Source organism: Leucoraja erinacea, chromosome 7 (assembly GCF_028641065.1).
Source record: "Leucoraja erinacea ecotype New England chromosome 7, Leri_hhj_1, whole genome shotgun sequence".
In the NCBI taxonomy this organism is placed as follows: domain Eukaryota; kingdom Metazoa; phylum Chordata; class Chondrichthyes; order Rajiformes; family Rajidae; genus Leucoraja; species Leucoraja erinaceus.
The window spans coordinates 6,437,223-6,459,439 of record NC_073383.1 but is presented as its reverse complement, the minus strand read 5'-3'; the positions used below and the strand labels follow the sequence as shown (position 1 = coordinate 6,459,439).

Here is a 22,217-nt window from a genome sequence, read left to right as displayed (position 1 = left end):
CTCTCCTCAGCCTCCTCGCCAAAGACTCACACTTCCCTCACAAGGCCGCTCACTCACTGCCGCTCGCTAGGAGCCGTCTTGATTAAATTGACTGATAAATTGTCTGATTTACCAATTTACAAAGCAAATTCCTCAGTTTTCAACTGTTTTCACCCCTCTGACTCACTTCTCTCCTCCCACTTGGGCTAGAGCCAATCAGTCGTATATCTCTTGCTAATCTGCTGCTGCTGTTCCTCCCAAATCTACAGCAGTTCTGAACAAAGACTGCCTGTCCTTGGCCTTTACTTAAACTTTTTTCACCCCTCTCCTCCCACTTGGGTTAGAGCCAATCAGTCGTATCTCTTGCTAATCTGCTGCTGCTGTTTCTCCCAAATCTACAGCAGTTCTGAACAAAGACTGCCCGTCCTTGGCCTTTACTTAAACTGTTTTCACCCCTCTCCTCCCACTTGGGCTCCAGCCAATCAGTCGTATCTCTTGCTAATCTGCTGCTTAATACCTCTAGTCCCTAGAGCTCTATCTATCTTTTAAATTAATGCAGTGAATTGTCCTCCACTGCCTTCTGTGGCAAAGAATTCCACAAATACACAACTCTGGGTGAAAAGGTTTTTTCTCATCTCAGTTTTAAATGGCCTTCTCTCTATTCTTAGACTGTGGCCCCTAATTCTGGACTCCCCAATATTGGGATTTTTTTTCCTGCATCTAGCTTGTCCAGTCCTTTTATTTTTTTGTTTCTATAAGATTCTCTTTCATTCTAAATTCCAGTGAATACAAGCCCAGTCTTTCCAATCTTTCCTCATATGACAGTCCCGCCAACCCGGGGATTAACCTCGTGAACTTGCGTTGCACTACCTCAATAGCAAGGATGTCCTTCCTCAAATTAAGAGACCAAAACTGCACACATTACTCCAGATGTGGTCTCACCAGAGCCATGTAGAAGGATCTCTTTACAACTATACTCAACTCCTCTCGCTATGAATGCCAACATGCCATTAACTTTCTTCACTGCCTGCTGTACCTGCATGTTTACTTTCAGTGATTGGTGTACAAGGACACCCAGTCTCGTTGCACTTCCCTTTTTCCTAATCTGACACCAATGAGATAATAATCTGCCTCCTTGCTCTTGCCACCAAAGTGGAACCTCACATTTATCCACATTATACTGCATCTGCCATGCATCTGCCCGCTCACCCAACCTGTCCAAGTCACCCTGCAACCTCCTCGCATCCTCTTCGCAGTTCACACTGCCACCCAGCTTTGTGGCAACTGCAAATTTGCCAGTGTTACTTTTAATCCCATCATCTAAATCATTAATATATATTGTAAATAGTCGCGGCTCCAGCACTGAGCCTTGCGGCACTCCACTCGCCACTGCCTGCCTTTCTAACAGAGACCCGTTTATTCCTACTAATTGTTTCCCGTCTACCAACCATTTCTCTATCCATGTCAATACCCTACCCCCAATACCATGTGCTCTAATGTTCCCCACTAATCTCTTGTGGGACCTTATCAAAGGCTTTCTGAAAGTCCAGATATACTACATCCACTGGCTCTCCTTCATCCATTTTACTTGTCACATCCTCAAAAATTTCCAGAAGATGACTCAAGCAGGTTTTCCCCTTCATAAATCCATACTGACTTGGACCAATCATTTTACTGCTATCCAAATGCGCCATTACTACTTATTTAATAATTAACTCCAGCATGTTGCCAGGGATGGTGGAAGCTGATATGATAGTGGTGTATGAGGCTTTTAGATAGGCACATGAGAGTGTAGGGAATGGAGAGATATGGATCAAATGAGGCAAATGAGATCAGTTGAACTTGGCATCATGTTCGACACATGTTTGACTGGATGCTGCCTGTCCCTGTCCTGTCCTGTTCTGTCTTCTATTAAGAAAGAACACTTTGACCAGAAAATATATATTCTTTAGATGAAACATTAAGTTTGTGAGTACTGGCATTGTTCCTCATCTCAGTTTGATGGCAGTTTACTCCGCTCACACCTCAGCGCAGTTATAGACAGGTGATAATGCAGGTGAGGGACAGGGTAGAGATGGAGGCAGTGGGGAAAAAAGGTGGGGTGTTGTTTCAGTTCAGTTTCAATTCCAGTTTTAGTTTGAGCTTTAGCTTATTGTCATATGCATCGAGGTGCACATGACAATAAACTAAAAGCTATAGTTTAAGACGAAGAGCTTTGTCTGAAGAAGGGTTTCAGCCCGAAACGTTGCCTATCTCCTTCGCTCCATAGATGCTGTTGCACCTGCTGAGTTTCTCCAGCATTTTTGTGTACCTTTAAAAGCTTTTGTTGCTTGCTTTTTTTTAATTTTTTTAATTTTTATTTTATTAGAAGTAAGTACAGTCATATGGCACCAAAGTGCCTAATATATATTTTCATAATACATTTTATGTACAACTTCTTTTTTTTTGTTACATTGAAAAAAGATTAGAATAAGAAAAAGAAGTTAGATAGTAAAGAATAGAAAGATGTGAAATATATAGTGTGTGAAGAAAGAAAACTAGTAAATGAAGAAAGTTGAGAGAGAAAATAGAGAAAATAAAATAAAATAAAAAAGAGAAGGAGATCATTATTTATAATCTTGACCAACCCTCGTCCAGTCCTGAAACAGTTCTTTTACAATTAACTAAAAGCTTTAGTTTAAGACGAAGAGCTTTGTCTGAAGAAGGGTTTCGGCCCGAAACGTTGCCTATCTCCTTCGCTCCATAGATGCTGTTGCACCTGCTGAGTTTCTCCAGCATTTTTTGTACCTTTAAAAGCTTTTGTTGCTTGCTAACTAGTCTCGTTTAGTTTAGTAAAGTTTAATTCAGTTTGGGTTAGTTAGTTTAGTTTATTGTCACGCGTAACAAAATACAGTGAAAAGCTTTTGTTGGGTGTGGTCCAGTCAGTGGAAAGACAATACAAGATTACAATCAATGTGTGGGAAGGAACTGCAGATGCTGGTTTAAGATAGACACAAAATGCTGGATTAACTCAGCGGGACAGGCAGCATCTCTGGAGAGAAGGAATGAGTGATATTTCGGGTCGGGACCCTCCTTCAGAAGGGTCATGGATGATTATAATCAAGTTGTTCACAGTGTACAGATACAGGATAAGGTGATAACATTTAGTGCAAGATAAAGCCAGTAAAGTCCGATCAAAGATAGTCCGAGGGTCTCCAATGAGGTAGATAACAGTTCAGGACTGCTCTCAGCCTGAAATTGGGGAATTCAATGTTCATACCGCTGGGTTGTAAGCCACCTGTGGAGTCCGAGGTGCTCTTCCTCCAGTGTGCGTGTGGCCTCACTCTGGCAATGGAGAAGGCCAGGACTGGAAGGACAGTGTGGGAATGGGAAGTGGGGTTAAAGTGATTAGCAACGGGGAGATCCAGCGGGCCTTGGCAGACAGAGCGCAAGTGCTCGGCCAACTCATTCAATCCCTGACCAAAATCTCTGTTACGTAGAACTGTGTTCAGGAAATGGAAGAGGCAATTCCAAGAAGGAATCGGTAACCTGATACAAGTCAGTGGATATTATTAAGGCAGAGACAGATAGATTCTAGATTAGTACGGGTGTCAGGGGTTATGGGGAGAAGGCAGGGGGATGGGGTTAAAAGGGGAAAATATATCAGCCGCGATTGCACGACGGAGTAGACTTGATGGGCCGAATGGCTCCTATAACTTCTAAAATACTTGTGGAATTATGAAATGGTGAGCCAAATGCAAAATTAATGTGAGTGGATTTGACTGCATTTGCATTCCCTGAAGTTAACGCACACCAAGATTTCCACCTCCACATTGTGTTTAGTCGTCCCATTGTGAGCAATGTTTTATTTGACAGGGTTAACTATTCTTTTCTCCGTCTTTAAACCAGCTTTCCACACCTGTGCAGCCACCGCCTTCACCTGCAACAATGGCAAGTGTACGGAGTACAGATATCGCTGCGACCATTACAACGACTGTGGGGACAACAGTGATGAGGTGGGATGCTTGTTCCCCACCTGCGACCCCACCTCCGACTTCTCCTGTGACAACGGACGCTGCATTAAATTGAGCGCTGTCTGCAACGGAGCCAATGACTGCCACGACAATAGCACCTCGGACGAGAGGGACTGCCGTGAGTCCATCAAATTCTCCAATCTTAGACATATACAAACCCGCGCCTCCCCCTTCCTCCCCCACATCCCCCCCCCATCTCTCTCTCCCTTGTACTCTATCCGAAATGTCAGCTATTCCTATTGTCCATAGATGCTGTCTGACCCGTTGAGTTACTCCAGCTTTTTGTGACTATCTATGGTTTAAACCAGCATCTGCAGTTTCTTCCTACACAGGGACATGGACCTTGTGCAAGCAGAAGGGGTTATTTAAAATCGGCATTTGGGCCCCCTATCTGGGGAAGGATGTACTGGCGCTGGAGAGGGTCCAAATGAAGTTTATGAGAATGACCCCAGGAACGATTGGGTTAACATATGATGAGTGTTTAAAGGCACTGGGGTTTGGAAGGATGGGGGGGTGATCCCATTGAAATTTACAGAAGAGTGAACGGTCTGGATGGAGCGGGTGTGGAGAGGATGTTTCCACTAGTGGGAGAGTCTAGGACCAGAGGCCACAGCCTCAGAGTAAAGGGACGTACCTTTAGAAAGGAGATGAGAATGAATTTCTATAGTTAGAGGGTGGTGAATCTGTGGAATTCTTTGCCACAGACAACTGTGGAGGCCAAGACAATGGATATATATAGATATATAGATATATAGATATAGATATATATATATATATATATATATAGATATATATATATATATAGATATATATAGAGATATATAGATATATATATATTTTTTTAATTAGAAGCATATGTACAAATAATAGTAAGCAACAATTTAATTACAGATTTCTTACATAGCTTCAATTTTTTTTTTAAAGAGTAAAGATAAAGGGAGAAAGAGATGAGAGAGAGTGATAGAGAGAGAAGAGAAAGAGGAAAAAAAGGGTGACGCAAAGAGAAACTACAAATAACAAGATTATGGAGATAGAACTGTTGAGTGTAACTATTCATCCAGTCCCAAACTCAGTTTTCAGCCCTGATTATGTGTTAAACCAATTTACCTTTTCAAATATTCAATAAATGGAGACCATATTCTAACAAAAAGTTCTGGTTTGTCAATTAAGACAAATCTTATTTTTTCCAAATGCAAGGTCTCAGTCAGTTCCGTAACCCACATTTTAATTGTGGGCTGCTGGTTTTTTCCAGAATTTTAGTATTCATTTTTTTGCAGTTATTAGACCGAGTCAAAAAATTGTCTCTGACTTGTCGTAAAGTTTGTAGTATGTTCTGATAATCCTAATATTATAAATTTTGGCTCTGGGTCCAATTGGATATTGATAACTTCAGAAATAATTTTAAAGATGGCCATCCAGAAATTTTGAATTTTTATAAAAGTTACAAAGGTATGCGTTAATAAGTTGGCTTCTTGAAATTGACATCTATCACAAAGAGGAGAAATATTTGGAAAAATCCTATTTAATTTTACATTCGAAGAATAACCATGGATATTTTTAAAGTGGAAATTGACAGACTCTTGATTAGTAAGAGTGTCAGGGGTTATAGGGAGAAGGCAGGAGAATGGGGCTGAGAGGGAAAGATAGACGATCCATCATTGAATGGTGGAGTAATTGTGATGGGCAAAATAGCTTAATTCTGCTCCTAGAACATGAAATGGCATTATGGTCATAGGGCTTGTTCTTGTGCTGTAATTGGAAACTGTAATTGCACAATCGTAAACACAGCCACATTAAATGCGACTTGATGATGGTTAGGAAGGTCAGGGTTAGTTGCTTATCATTGTCTCGACATCTGTAAAGGGTACTTGTTCACAAGAGATGCCACCCAGCCGCTTCACCTGCAAAAAACAACTATTGTAGTGGGGAGAACTGGAAACGTCTTTTACATATAAACTCTGTTTTCAGTGATCATCAATTTTCTTCCAAGTCTCCAAATGTTATATTGTCAGACATAAATGTGAATGGTCGATGTTAAAATGATGATCAAATGGATAAGGAAATTGGAGATGCAAGGCACTGCAGATGCTGGAATCCCGAGCAAAACACAAAGTACAGGAGGAACTCTGGGTCAGCCAGCATCTGTGGAGGGAATGGATAGACGTGTTGAAAATCAACACACATCCTTTCAACTTAGCATAGGGTCGTTGAGTCAGACCGCATGGAAATGTCCCCTCCTTTCTCTCTCCTCTGTGCCCCACTTGGACTCAAACCTATTTATCCCACCCTCCCCCTCCCCTTCCATCAACCTTCCTTCCTCTAGCTTCACAATTTTCAACTTGTCCTCTCATCTCTGGGTTTTGTCCAACCATCTTCCCCGTAAAACCCCCCCCCCCCCCCCTCCCCCTCACCTGTTTCAAACTATTGTTACAAGTGAGGGGGGTATAATGGGCAAATCATGATGGCGGTCACGGTGGAGCAGCGGTAGAGTTGCTGCCTTACAGTGAATGCAGCGCCGAAGACCCGGGTTCGATCCTGACTACGGGTGCTGTCTGTACGGAGTTTGTACGTTCTCCCCGTGACCTGCGTGGGTTTTCTCCGAAACCTTTGGTTTCCTCCCACACTCCAAAGCCGTACATGTTTGGTAGTTAATTGGCTTGGTAAATGTAAAAAGTGTCCCTAGAGGGTGTAGGATGGTGTGAATGTGTGGGGATCGCTGGTCGGCGCGGATCCGGTGGGCCGAAGGTCCTGTTTCCCCGCTATATCTCTAAACTAAACTATTACTTGCCAGATGTTAGAAAGGAGGTGAGGAGGAATTATTTTGGTCAGAGGGTGGTGAATCTGTGGAATTCATTGCCACAAAGGCAAGTCAATGGATATTTTTAAGGCCGAGATAGATAGATTCTTGATTAGTACGGGTGTCAGGGTTTATGGGGAGAAGGCAGGGGAGCGGAGTTGGGAGGAAGAGATAGATCAGCCATGATTGAATGGCGGAATATTGATGGACCGAATAGCCTAATTCCTCTCCTATCATTCTGAACATTGTCCTGCCCCCTCCTCTGTTCTAGTTTTCTTTCTCTCCTCACCCCCCTCCCCCCCCCAACCTGGCCACATTCAATCTGCAGAAGGGCCTCGAACCGAAATGTCACCCATCCATGGTGCCCAGAGATGCTGCCTGTCCCGCTGAGTTGCTCCTGCACTTTGTGCCGTTTGCTGTGAGTATAACGAAGCCCACAGCTTCACTGGAATAAAAACATGTACTTAAATTCCCCCAACCCCCCCCCCCCCCCCCCCCCCCCCTGGCCGCCCTGGCGCACATGGATTTCACCGGACCCGAAACGTTGTCTGTCCATTCTCTCCACAGATGCTGCGTGCCCCACTGAGTTTCTCCAGTGTTTTGTGTCATGCTCATGATTCCAGCATGTGTAGTTCCTTGCACCTTCACTATTCCTTACCCATTTGATCATAATTTTAACATCAACCATTCACGTTTATGTCTGGCAACATAACAAGATATTTGGAGACGTCGGGTAATCAATGATCACTGAAAGCAAAGTTTTAGAGTCAAGAGTGTTTTATTGACATATGTCCCAAAGGGAACAATGCAATTCGGAGTTTTTATTTTTAATTTAATGTAGTTTAGAAATACAGCATTGAAACGGGCCCACCGAGTCCGCTCAGACCAGCAATCCCCACACATTAGCACTATCCTATACACACAAGGGACAATTTACATTTATAACCATATAACAATTACAGCACGGAAACAAGCCATCTCGGCCCTACAAGTGCGTGCCGAACAATTTTTTTTTTTTCCCCCTTAGTCCCACCTGCCTGCACTCATACCATAACCCTCTATTCCCTTCTCATCCATATGCCTATCCAATTTATTTTTAAATGATACCAATGAACCTGCCTCCACCACTTCCACTGGAAGCTCATTCCACACCGCCACCACTCTCTGAGTAAAGAAGTTCCCCCTCATATTACCCCTAAACTTCTGTCCCTTAATTCTGAAGTCATGTCCTCTTGTTTGAATCTTCCCTATTCTCAAAGGGAAAAGCTTGTCCACATCAACTCTGTGACCAAGCCAATTAACCTACAGACCTGTGGGACTTTGGAATGTGGGAAGAAACCAAAGATCTCGGAGAAAACCCATGCGGTCACAGGGAGAAGGTACAAACTCTGTACAGATAGCACCCGTAGTCAGGATCGAACCCGGGTCTCAAGCGCTGTAAGGCAGTAGCTCTAACGCTGCTCCACCATGCCTCTATATCACATTTTATATGTAAAATGAGCTTCCAATTCCCAATCCACAGTCAGGATAGATGATCACAAAAGTTACCTTCATCTCCTATTTGGTATTTCCCATTGAATCTGTGGAATTAAACCAAACACAGGACTGATTGGTTTGGCACAGATTCCTCTGGTGAAATTAACATTACTCAGGGTTTTGAAATATCCTGTGGATCAATTTGTCCCCTACTCTACTGTTTGATATGATATTTCTAAGCATGTCTTTCTCACCGCTGTACCCCTGTAGCTCCGCGGACCTGTCAGCCCGGGCATGCCAAATGTGAAACGACAAACATCTGTATCCCGCGCACCTACCTCTGTGACGGAGATAACGACTGTGGTGATCTCAGCGATGAGAGTCCCACACACTGTGGTAAGTGGCGTGTGCGTGTGTGTCTGTGTGTGTGCGTGTCTGTCTGTGTGTCTGTGTCTGTCTGCGTGTCTGTGTGCATGTCTGTGTGTCTGTCTGTCTGTCTGTCTGTCTGTCTGTCTGTCTGTCGCTGGAAGTGGGTGGCACAGCTTATGGTGGCCTAGACATGAACTCGCTCCATGGTGACTTGGACAAGAAAACCTCGTGAAATCATAAGCTGCATAAACGTCATGGAGTCATAAGCTTCATAAACTTCATGCAATCATAAAATTAATTACGGGGTGCACGGGAGGCCCCGACCACGGGTGAACATTGGGGAACATCGGCGAGGAGGTTGACTGGACTTTGCTTCCCTCCCTCACAGTGGGGGACTTTGGTGCTGCTGTGGGGATGTTTGTGTGGTGGACTATTGTGTCCTGTGTTTTTGTGTTTTTTTTTAATTTTATCTTTTGTATGACTGTAAGGGAAGGAATGACTAAAGATGGAAATGAGCTGCTATGCTATAATCTTGCATATTTACATGCAAATGTTTATTAATATGCACTGTCCCTGTTTAAAAATAAACAAATTATAAATTACAATGAAATCATTAACCTCATGAAATTATAAACTGCGTAAACTTCATGAAATCTGTAAACATATTACATCCAATTAGTACCAACAAATTAGCAAGTGTTTCATTACTCATGATTTTATGAAATGCATTTTTTTTAATAATAATTTTGGCACAAGAATCTGCTGCTTTTCTTATGCTGATGAGGGTAAGTTTGGTTGGGTTGGTCTTGTATGGAGCTGTTCCCAAACCATGCTTTGATGCATCCTGATAAAATACTTTCTACGGGCGCATCTGTTGGATGTTGGTGAGAGTTGTTGGGGACATGGCAAATGTCCTCAGCCTTGCGAGGAAGTGGAGGGATTGGTTTGTTTTCTTGGCCGGTACTTGGATGAGGAGTGGTCCGGGACTAGTTGCTGGTGATGCTTAAGATGGAAGAGTCTGTGCTTCATTGATGTGACTGGAGGTTTTGTTGCAGTGGGTGGAACGTGTGCTGTGAGCGAGTTCCGGTGTACATCTGGCCGCTGTATTCCGAGCCACTGGTACTGTGACAGCGGCTTGGACTGTGCAGATGGATCCGATGAGCCGACTACCTGCAGTGAGTATGCTCTTTCACCCGTATCATTCAACTGTTTACCGTCATAGACACAAAAAGCCGGACTCACTCAGCAGGACAGGCAGCTGCATTTTAGTTTAGTTTAGAGATACAGCGCAGAAACAGGCCCTTCGGCCCACCGGGTCCGCGCCGACCAGCGATCCCCGCACATTCACACTATCCGCCATCCACTCTGGACAATTTTTACATTTACCAAGCCAATTAACCTACAAACCTGTACGTCTTTGGGGTGTGGGAAGAAACCGAAGATCTCGGAGAAAACCCACGCAGGTCACGGGTAGAACGTACAAACTCCGCACAAACAGCACCCAAAGTCGGGATCGAACCCGGGTCTCCGGCACTGCATTCGCTGTAAGGCAGCAACTCTACTGCTGGGCCACCGTGACTGCTCTGGAGACAAGGAATGGGTGACATTTCAGGTCTATCTTTGGTTTTAAGCCGCATCAGCAGTTCCTTCCTACACAACTGTTTGCCATTGCATGGTCTTATACGCTACATGTTCTCCTTAATGTTTGTAACGAACACCCTATTGGCGGGTGTTTCCCTATCACCCTATCCCCACTGCAATCAGTCTGGTCCCGCCCTGAAACATCACATATCCATGTTCTCCAGAGATGCTGGCTGACTTGCTGAGTTACTCCAGCACTTTGTATCTTTTCTTAGTAAACCAGCATCTGCAGTTTCTTGTTTTTATCCTATAAAGATATGCTAGTGTGTCTTTTGAAATTGTACAAATAGAAACCCTGTCGAAACCCCCTCCCCCCCTTCTTGTAAAGAGGCAATGAATGTCCTTTTCATAAGGAATGTGTTAAATTATATCGTCCACACTCATTTTTTAAAAAGTTTTAACGAAACAGGCCCTTCGGCCCACCGAGTCTGCACCAACCAGCAATCCTCACACATTAACACTATCCTACACACACTAGGGACAATTTGCACATACCAAGCCAATTAACCTACTAACCTATTCGTCTTTGGAGTGTGGGGGGGACCCGAATATCTCGGAGAAAACCCACGCGCTCACGTACAAACTCCCATACGGGCAGCACCCGTAGTCGGGATCAAACCCTAGTTTCTGGCGCGGTAACCACTGTAAGTCAGCAACTCTACCGCTGCGCCACCGTGCCGACAACGTTCATTTCCATTATCTTCAACGGTACGAGAGCGTGTTCCAATAAATGTTAATGTCTGATTTATTTTCATTTCAAAGACAGTGCCTGATAGAAGTATGTAACATTATGTGAAGCATAATGGTGAGTGGGCAAATGTTTGGCAGATGCAGTATAATGTGGATAAATGTGAGGTTATCCATTTTGGTGGCAAAAACAGGAAAGCAGACTATTATCTAAATGGTGGCCGATTGGGAAAGGGGGAGATGCAGCGAGACCTGGGTGTCATGGTACACCAGTCATTGAAGGTAGGCATGCAGGTGCAGCAGGCAGTAAAGAAAGCGAATGGCATGTTGGCTTTCATAGCAAGAGGATTTGAGTATAGGAGCAGGGAGGTTCTACTGCAGTTGTATAGGGTCTTGGTGAGACCACACCTGGAGTATTGCGTGCAGTTTTGGGTCTCCAAATCTGAGGAAGGACATTATTGCCATAGAGGGAGTGCAGAGAAGGTTAACCAGACTGATTCCTGGGATGTCAGGACTGTCTTATGAAGAAAGACTGGATAGACTTGTTTATACTCTCTAGAATTTAGAAGATTGAGAGGGGATCTTATAGAAAGTTACAAAATTCTTAAGGGGTTGGGACAGGCTAGATGCAGGAAGATTGTTCCCGATGTTGGGGAAGTCCAGGACCAGGGGTCACAGCTTAAGGATAAAGGGGAAATCCTTTAAAACCGAGATGAGAAGAACTTTTTTCACACAGAGAGTGGTGAATCTCTGGAACTCTCTGCCACAGAGGGTAGTTGAGGCCAGTTCATTGGCTATATTTAAGAGGGAGTTAGATGTGGTCCTTGTGGCTAAGGGGATCAGGGGGTATGTAGAGAAGGCAGGTACGGGATACTGAGTTGGATGATCAGCCATGATCATATTGAATGGCGGTGCAGACTTGAAGGGCCGAATGGCCTACTCCTGCACCTAATTTCTATGTTTCTATGTTTCTAAGCATAGGCAGAGGAGGCAGTCAGAAACATGTTCAAACACTAGAGGGCAAAGCTTCAAGGCAAGAGAGGGGAAATATAATGAAGGCATGCAGAGATAGTCTTTTGCCAAGATCCATGGTGGGGACCTGGAACCCACTGCCAGGGGCGGTGGTGGAGGCAGATATGGTTGTGGCATTGAAGAAGCTTTTGGATTAGCATATGGGTATGCAGGGAATTTAGGGATATGGATCACGTGCAGGCAGAGGAGATTAGTTTAACTTTGCATCATGCTTGGCACAGACAATGTGGGTCGAAGGGCCTGTTCCTGTGCTGACCTGTTCTATGTTCAATAACTGAATGAAACGATGAAAATATATTCGGCACAGGTATTGTGGTCTGAAGGGCCTGTTGCTATGTTTTAATGTACATTTTTTTTTATCGTGTCATTTTTGCCCTGTTGTCTTCATAGTTCCTGCGGAGATGGTGTGTTCAGACCAACAGTTTAAGTGTGAAGATGGCAGATGCATCCCTTCCATATGGGTCTGTGACGGTGATAATGACTGTGGGGACATGAGTGATGAGGATCAAAGGCATAACTGTGGTAGGTGTTGCCCACCCACACTGTCAACTCCCTCTGCTCTCTCCATCGCCCCTACATCACATCCCCTCCGATTAACTAATAAACCCCTCGCTCGCTCAAAACCAACCAACCAAATGACATTTGTCCTGCTAAATATTCCCCGCAACCTTCAGATTTTATTCCAGCACCCGCCCGCGGCTTTTTGATTTGCAATTTTCCGAACTTCAACTTCAACTGGAGCGGCACGGTGGCGCTGCGGTAGAGTTGCTGCCTTGCAGCGCCAGAGACCCGGGTCGATTCTGACCACAGGTGCTGCCTGTATGGAGTTTGTACGTTCTCCCCTGTGACCACGTGGGTTTCCTCTGGGTTCTCCGGTTTCCTCCCACACTCCAACAACATCCAGGGTTGCAGGCTAATTGGCTTTGGTAAAATTGGAAATGATCCCTAGTGTGCCTAGGATAGTGTTAATGTGCGTGGATCGCTGGTTGCCCACAACCCATAACGCAACCAGATTCCTGATTCAGAGACAATTTCTTCCCAGCTGTTATCAGGCAACTGAATCATCCTACCACAAGCAGAGAGCGGTCCTGAACTACTATCAACCCCATTGGTGACCCTCGGACTATGGTTGATCGGATTTTGCTGGCTTTACCTTGCACTAATGTTATTTCCTTATCATGTATCTATGATACAAACTGTAAATGGCTTGATTGTAATCATGTACTGTCCTTCCGCAGACTGGTTAGCACGCAACATCTTTCCACTGTACCTCGGTACACGTGACAATAAACTCAACTGAACAACCAAGACATTTCATAGTTCCTGGTCTAGTCAGTGTTGTGTAGTGTCCAGGGCTGGGACGGTAGCTGGGACAAGCAGTGTTTGACCCAATCTGCCCACACAGACCAAGATGCCCCATCTACAGTAGTCCCACCTGCCTGCTCTTGGCCCATATCCGTCTAAACCTAACTTGTTCATGTACTTGTAAATATTGTCTATAACATTACTCCTCATCTTCCTGCGCTCCAAGGAATAAAGACCTAACCTGCACAGCCTCATCCCTATAGCTCAGGCTCTCGAGGCCTGGCAACATCCTTTGGCTGCACGCTTTCCAGCTTGACAACATCTGGAGTGTGTTCCAATGTTCTGCGCAGTTTCATTACATTGATTGAAAGAAATAACATGGAAACAGGCCCTTCGGCCCACCAAGTCCATGCCGACCATCAATCACCCATTCACACTAGTCCCATGTTATCCCACTGTCATCCACTCCCTACACACACTAGGGGCAATTTGCACACACTGACACTGTCACACACACACACACACTGTCACACACACACACACACACACACACACACACACACACACACACACACACACACACACACACACACACACACACACACCCCCCCCCCCCCCCCCCCCCCCATATATATATATAACCATATAGCAATTCAGGGAATTGTGCACAGTTATTCCCAGATCCCTCTGTTCAACTGCATTCTTCAATTCCCTACCATTTACCATGTACATATGCACACACCATCCCATCACCAACTAGAGAGCGGTCCTGACCTACTATCTACCTCATTGGAGACCCTCGTACTATCTTTACTCGGACTTTACTGGACTTTTTCTAGCACTAAATGTTATCCCTTCATCTTGTAACTGTACACTGTGGACGGCTTGATTATAATCATGTATAGTCTTTCCACTGATTGGATAGCACGCAACAAAAACACGTTTCATTGCACCTTGGTACACGTAACAATAATAAACTAAACTGAACTTGTAGCAACTAAGCCCCAAACTACTTAGTGTGATGCTACTAACCGCCTTGTCATTTACACGTATGATCATTACAAAATAATCACTAATTCCATTACTAACACCTTCCGAATCACACAACTGGTCTCTGAAACTCTTGCGCTGTAATCACAAGACCGATGATGGCGTAAAACTGCATTTAACCGATCATTAATTCCATTGTAGACAGACGCAAAATGTTTGAGTAACTCAGCAGGTCAAGCAGCATCACTGCAGGAAACATCTCTGAGCGGCACTGTGGTGCAGTGGTAGAGTTGCCTCCTTACAGTGCCAGAGTCCCAGGTTCGATACTGACCATGGGTGCTGTTTGTATGGAGTTTGCACATTGTCCCCGTGACCCACGTGGGTTTTCCCCGGGAACCTCAGGTTTCCTCCCATACTCCAAAGACATACATGTTTGTAGGTTAATTGGCTAGGTACAGTGCCCTCCATAATGTTTGGGACAAAGGGCCATCATTTATTTATTTGCCTTTGTATTCCAGAATTTGAGGTTTGTAATAGAAAGAAAATCATGTGGTTAAAGTGCACTTTGTAAGATTTTAATAAAGGCCATTTTTATACATTTGGTTTCACCATGTAGAAATTGCAGCTGACAATGTGCACTTTAACCACTTGTGATTTTTTCTATTACAAATCTCAAATTGTGGAGTACAGAGGCAAATAAATAAATGATGGGTCTTTGTCCCAAACATTATGGAGGGCACTGTGTTAATATAAATTGTCCCTAGTGTGGGTGTAGGATAGTGTTAGAGTGCGAGGATCACTGGTTGGCACGGACTCGGTGGGCCAAAGGGCCTGTTTCCACGCTGTATCTCTAAACTAAACTAAACTAAACGAATAGGTGACGTTTCACTTCTCCCTGAGTTTCAGTCTGAAGAAAAGTCTCGAGCTGAAATGCCATCTATTCCTTCTCTCCAGATTTGTTGCTGAGTTACTCTGGCATTTTTTGTCTATCTTCGATTTAAACCAGCATCTGCAGTTCTTTCCTACACATTGTGTCTTTCTTTGTTGTAAATCAGCATCTACAGTTCCTTCCTACACAATTAATTACCCTGTGTTTTGTTTCAGCCAATCGTAACTGTTCGGACACAGACTTTACCTGTGTGAACAGTCAGCCTCCACAAAGAAGGTGCATTCCTTCGGCATGGGTCTGTGATGGGGATTCTGACTGTCCTGACGCTTTAGATGAGAGTCAGAACTGTACAGGGACATTGTGCCCTGGGGAGGAGTTTGCATGTGACAACGGCTTGTGTGTGAGGGGTTCGTACAGGTGCGTACAGTCATCGGGGAAGCTTTGAATCCTGCAGATTGTCGGGTGTTTAACAACGTGGAAGGAAACTATCTAAATGGCGCCAAGTTGGGAAAAGGGGAACTACAACGGGATCTGGGGGTCCTTGTACATCTGTCTATGAAAGTAAGCATGCAGGTACAGCAGGCAGTGAAGAAAGCGAATGGCATGTTGGCCTTTATAACAAGAGGAATCGAATATAGGAGCAAAGAGGTCCTTCTGCAGTTGTACAGAGCCCTAGTGAGACCACACCTATAGTATTGTGTGCAGTTTTGATCCCCTAATTTGAGGAAGGACTGTAGGAATGGAGGAGCTAAATACTATTAAGATCACCAAGGAGGTGGTATTAGGGAAATTAATGAGACTGAAGGAGGATAAATCCCCTGGGCCTGATGGATTACATCCAAGGGTCTTGAGGGAGATAGCGGTGGGGATTGTGGATGCATTGGTGATAATTTTCCAAAACTCCCTCCCTGGAGGCAGGAACGGTCCCAGTGGATTGGAAAATGGCCAATGTAACACCTATATTTAAAAAAGGAAGTAAACAGAAGGCGGGTAACTATAGACCGGTTAGTCTAACATCGGTGGTGGGTAAAATGTTAGAGACAATTATTAAAGAAACACTAACGGGGCACTTGGATAAACATGACTTCATCGGACAGAACCAACATGGTTTTGTGAAGGGGAAGTCCTGTTTAACGAATCTACTTGAATTCTTTGAGGAAGTAACAACCCGGGTGGATAAAGGGGAACCGGTGGATGTGGTATACTTGGACTTCCAAAAGGCTTTTGACAAGGTGCCACATAAGAGACTATTGCTAAAAATAAAAAATTATGGGATTGGGGGTAATATATTAGCATGGGTAGAGGATTGGCTGACAAATAGGAAGCAGAGAGTGGGGATAAATGGTTCATACTCGGGATGGCAACCGGTAACTAGCGGGGTTCCGCAAGGGTGGGTGGTGGGTCCCCAGTTGTTCACAATTTATATAAATTATTTGGAGGATGGAACCAAGTGTAATATATCAAAAACATTGCGGACGATACAAAAATGGGAGGAAAAGTAGGGGATGAGGAGGATAGTAAGAGTCTGCAAAAGGATATAGATAAGCTAGGTGAGTGGGCAACAACTTGGCAGATGAAATTTATATACTATAAATGTGAAGTCATTCACTTTGGGAAAAAAAATGATAGGGCAAGTTATTTTCTAAATGAGGAGGAGCTGCGTTGTAATGCAACGCAAAGGGATCTAGGGGTATTAGTACATGAATCACTGAAAGTTAGTATGCAGGTGCAGCAAGCAATCAGGAAGGCCAATGGAGTTTTGGCCTTTATTGCTAGGGGGATTGAGTATAAAAACACGGAGGTCTTGCTGCAGCTGTACACAGTATTAGTGAGACCACATTTGGAATACTGTGTACAGTTCTGGGGTCCATACTTAAGAAAGGATGTACTAGCCCTGGAGGCAGTGCAGCGAAGGTTTACAAGATTAATTCCTGCAATGAGGGGATTGACATATGAGGAAAGGTTAAGTAGGCTGGAACTCTACTCTTTGGAGTTTAGAAGAATGAGAGGCGATCTCATTGAAACATATAAGATCGTGAGGGGCCTTGATCGGGTGGATGCACCGAGGATGTTCCCAATGATCGGGGAAACTAGAACTAGGGGACATAGTTGCAGAATAAGGGGGGGCTCTTTTAAAACTGAGATGAGGAAGAACTTCTTCACCCAGAGGGTGGTTAATTTATGAAATTCACTGCCCCAGGGAGCAGTGGAAGCAGAAACTTTAAATATATTTAAGACTAAAATAGATGGTTTTTTAGCTGCCAAGGGGATAAGGGGCTACGGGGAGAGGGCAGGGATATGGACCTAGGTATGGTTAGTATAGTAAGACCTGAGTGATCTCCTGGACAAGTGTCGATCGCCTAGATTGGGGTCGGAGAGGAATTTCCCGGATTTTTTTCCCGAATTGGACCTGGGTTTTTATCCGTTTTTTTGCCTCCCCCAGGAGATCACGAGGTTCTTGGGGTGGAGAGGGGTGATAGCGGTATAAAGGGGAGGGTAGTGTCTTGTGTTCTGTGTCTTGTGTCTACTGTTTGTGGGTAAGTGTGTCTGTTTAGTGTTCAGCCATGAGCGAATGGCGGTGCGGGCTCGATGGACCTGGTGGTCTGCTCTCGCACCTACTTTCTATGTTTCTATGTTTCTATGTCTATAAGGACATTCTTGCTATTGAGGGAGTGCGGCGTAGGTTTACAAGGTTAATTCCCGGGATGGCTGGACTGTCATATGCAGAGAGAATGGAGCAGCTGGGATTGTACACTCTGGAGTTTAGAAGGATGAAAGGCGATCTCATTGAAACATGTAAGATTGTTAAGGGCTTGGACACGCTAGAGGTAGGAAACATGTTCCCGATGTTGGGGGAGTCCAGAACCAGGGGCCACAGTTTAAGAATAAGGGGTAAGCCATTTAGAACGGAGACGAGGAAACACTTTTTCTCACAGAGAGTGGTGAGTCTGTGGAATTCTCTGCCTCAGAGGGCGGTGGAGGTAGGTTCTCTGGATACTTTCCAAGAGTGAGCTAGATAGGGCTCTTAAAATAGCGGAGTCAGGGGATATGGGGAGAAGGCAGGAACGGGGTACTGATTGGGGATGATCAGCCATGATCACATTGAATGTCCGAATGGCCTAATCCTGCACCTATTGTCTATTGTCTATTGAAACGGTTGTAATGTTGTCATAGATTCATACAACGGGGAAACGGACCCTTCAGTCCTACTTGCCCACACCGCCCAACATGACCCATCTACACTAGTCCCACCTGCTCACGTTTGGCCCATAGCTCTCCAAAGCTGTCCTATCCATGTACCTAAGTTAGACACAAAGAGCTGGACTGGCAGCATCTCTGGAGAGAAGGAATGGGTGACGCTGCAGGTCGAGATCCTTCGTCACACTGAGAGTCAGGGGAGAGGGAGACAAGATATGGTAGGGTCAGGTGTGAAAACGACAGATCAAGGCCGACAATGATAAAGATATGTAGGATGGATCATTGTTGGCTATGTGGAAGGTGACAACGAGGTATACAAACACTAAAATTAATCAGGACAATGAAACTAGATGGAGAACTAAGATGGGGGAGGGATGGAGAGAGAGGGAAAGCAAGGGTTACGTGAAGGTAGAGAAATCAATTCAAGTAATATTCATTCAAGAAATCAATATTCAAATCACGTTGCTTAAACAAAATATGAGGTGCTGTTACTCCAATTTGCGATGCGCATCATTCTGACAGTGGAGGAGGCCCAGGACAGAAAAGTCAGTTTGGGAATGGGTTGGGGCGTTAAAGTGTATAGCAACCTGTAGATCATGTAGATCTAGGTGGACTGAACAGAGCTGTTCAGTGAAATGATCGCCGAGCCTGCGCTTGGCCTCGTGATATCTAGGAGTTCACACCTGAAACAGCGGATACAGTAGATGAGCTTGGAGGAGGTGCAAGTGAACCTCTGTCTCGCCTGAAAGGACTGTCGGGGTCCCTGGACGTAGTTGAGGGTCGAAGATACAGGGACGGCTGCCATCAGCCGTCGCACACAGCACATAATCCTCTGACATTTTTACCACCTCCAACGGGATCCCACCACTAGCCACATCTTCCCATCTCCTCCCCTTTTCCGCAGACCATTCCTTCCACAACTCCCTGGTTAACTCAACCCTTCCGACCCTTGCCACCCCCTCCCCAGGTACCTTCCCCTGCAACCGCAGGAGATGAAACAAGCCCTTTGGATCAAAGGACCCCGAAGGGCTTGTTTCCACACGCTATCTCTAAAGTCTACAGTAAGGCATGCCTTTGAAAGAAATGTTTTTGGTTGTGTTGGAGAGATTTATGGTAATACACACATTCACTAATCCTACTTGCTCTGAGGTTTTAATCTGATTAAAAGAATATCACGCTCCAACAGAAAGGATTAGTGCCTGGATTAGGAGGCTAACATTAAAGGGCCTGTCCCACTGTACGAGGTAATTCAAGAGTTCTCCCGAGTTTCCCCTGATTCGAACTCGGAGAATTACGGTAATAGCCGCTCGTAGGTACTCAGGGCTCTCGTGGACATTTTTCACAGTGCTGAAAAAACTTCACGAATTACCGCGTTTCCAGAGTACCTGCGTTATGAGCCGCTACGGGGCATCCACGAGCTCCGACGTAGCCGCCACGTACATTCTACGTACTTACCACGAGTTTGATTTTTTTTAAACTCGGGAGAGCTCTTGAATTACCTCGTACAGTGGGACAGGCCCTTGAGGCTCGTATCTGCTTTCTTTTTCCGGTCACTTTGGTTTTGCATTTGTAATAATTGCTTGGTTTTATTATATTATCAATGCCGCCTCTCAATACAGTGCGTAGAGATATACCGACACTGTATACCGTGCGTGTGGAGTATACAAAGTGGGTAACAAGTTGTTTTACAGCACAGCTGTTAAAGTTTGAACTCTTAGAAAAAGACAAGTGGACTCTGGACTTTTGGTCCCCGTTTCCAAATCTGAAGAAGGGTCTCGACCCGAAATGTCACCCACTCCTTCTCTCCAGAGATGCTGCCTGTCCCGCTGAGTTACTCCAGCTTTTTGTGTCTATCTTCAGTGTAAACCAGCACCTGCAGTTCCTTCCTGTACCACTCTCCTGCCTTTCAAACTCTTGAAACCCTTTTAAACACGAATCTGTTAACCCCACAGCCTTGAATATATTTTACTGATCAACTTCCAGATCTTCTGCCGTAGAAATCAAAAGCATCTTGACACACTGAGGGAACAAATGTTGTCAAGCTGGAAAGGGTGCAGAGAAGATTTACGAGGATGTTGCCTGGACTTGAGGGCCTGCGGTATGGGGAGAGGTTGGGCAAGCTCGGATTTTATTCCTTGGAGCGCAAGAGGATGAGGGGTGATCGTATAGAGCTGTATAAGATCATAAGAGGATTAGATAGGGTCAATGATCAGACTCAGGGCTCTGGCTCTGTAAGGCAGCAACTCTACTGCTGCACCATTGTGCCTCCCTAATAGCTTGAGTCCTTGAGGTCCCTCTTGAATCTCTCCCCTCTCACCTTAAACCTGTGCCCTCTAGTTTTCAGATTCAGATTCAATCTTAATTATTTATTTATTTATCTATTTATTTATTTATTTATTTATTTATTTATTTTTTCGGAGCCTCTACGCAGTGAAAAAAGTGTTCACTTTATCCATAACCCTCATGATCTTAAACATCTTATTAAAGTCACCCCTCAGCCTCCTTCACTTAAAAGAAAAACAGTCCCAGCCTATCCACCTCTCCCTACAACCCAAGCCCAGGTAGCGTAGAAGAATAGTGCATGAATGCACACAACTGATGATGCAAGCTAGTTCTAACCAAACACAAGGAACTGCAGATCCTGGTGTACACACAAGGACACAAAGTGCTGGAGTAACTCAGCGGGTCAGGCAGCATCTCTGGAGAGCATGGATAGATGAGGTTTAAGATCAAGAATCTTCCTCAAACTGGTCTGAAGAAGGGTCCCGGCCCGCTGACTTACTCCAGCACTTTGTGTCTTTGGTTCTAACCCAATATCATTAAGCACTGTCACTTTGGTAGCTGACATGGGTGGCGTAGTGGTTGAGCTACGGGTGCTTGTCTATACGGAGTTTGGACGTTCTTCCCGTGACCTGCGCGGGTTTTCTACGTGATCTTTGGTTTCCTCCCACACGCCAAAGCAGTACAGGTTTGTAGGTTAACTCGCTTGGTATGAATGTATAAATGTAAAGAATGATCCCTAGTGTGTTAATGTGCAGGGATCGCTGGTCGGTGCAGATTCGGTGGGTCTGCTGGATGTCTAAACTAAACTAAGCTGAGGGATATGGACGATGTTTTCAACGTGCCGTGTTTTTGCCATTGAACACAGGTGCGACCGCAGGAATGACTGTGGCGATGCCAGCGATGAGCGAGGGTGTGCCTACCCATCTTGCACCCAGCACCAGTTCACCTGCCAGAACGGCCGCTGCATTTCCCAGCTGTGGCTCTGCGACGGCGACAATGACTGCGGAGATAGGTCAGATGAGATGGAGCATCTGTGCGTCACCGCTCAGCCTACCTGCCCTCCACAGCACTTCCGCTGCAGCAACGGAGCTTGTATTGAAACCGCCAAGGTGTGCAACCAAGTGGACGACTGTTCAGACAACAGCGACGAGAGGACCTGTGGTATGTACTCATCTCCCAGGGTCATCCTTGCTTGAACACCACAAACTCCAACTACACTACAAACTGCCTTGAATGCACGAGGGACTTTGGGGGCATTGGTTTTGTATGTGCACTATATTGTTTGTTTGTTTCTAATTATTGAATTGAAGAATAGCAGCAAAATTAGTCCATCTACTCCACCATTCAATCGTGGCTGATCTATCTTTCCCTCTCAGCTGCATTCTACTGCCTTCTCCCCATAACCTTTGACGCCCTTACTAATTCTTACTACTTTTTATTGTTTAGTATGGTGTTTACAGAGTATTATGTTTACATATCTGTTGTGCTGCTGCAAGTAAGAATTCCATTGTTCTGTTTTAGGACATTTGACAATATGACTCTTGACTCTCTTTCCAAA

General features: G+C 44.8%; 1 protein-coding gene across 1 annotated transcript in view; it reads left to right on the top strand.

Moving 5' to 3' along the window:
• The window catches only part of lrp2a (low density lipoprotein receptor-related protein 2a), a 281,896-nt gene that overhangs the window by 189,786 nt on the left and 69,893 nt on the right, over positions 1–22,217 (top strand). Inside the window, 6 exon segments of the mRNA XM_055637704.1 lie at positions 3,868–4,110; positions 8,536–8,661; positions 9,690–9,809; positions 12,385–12,516; positions 15,394–15,595; positions 21,525–21,820. Coding sequence (XP_055493679.1) covers positions 3,868–4,110; positions 8,536–8,661; positions 9,690–9,809; positions 12,385–12,516; positions 15,394–15,595; positions 21,525–21,820 — 1,119 coding nt within the window.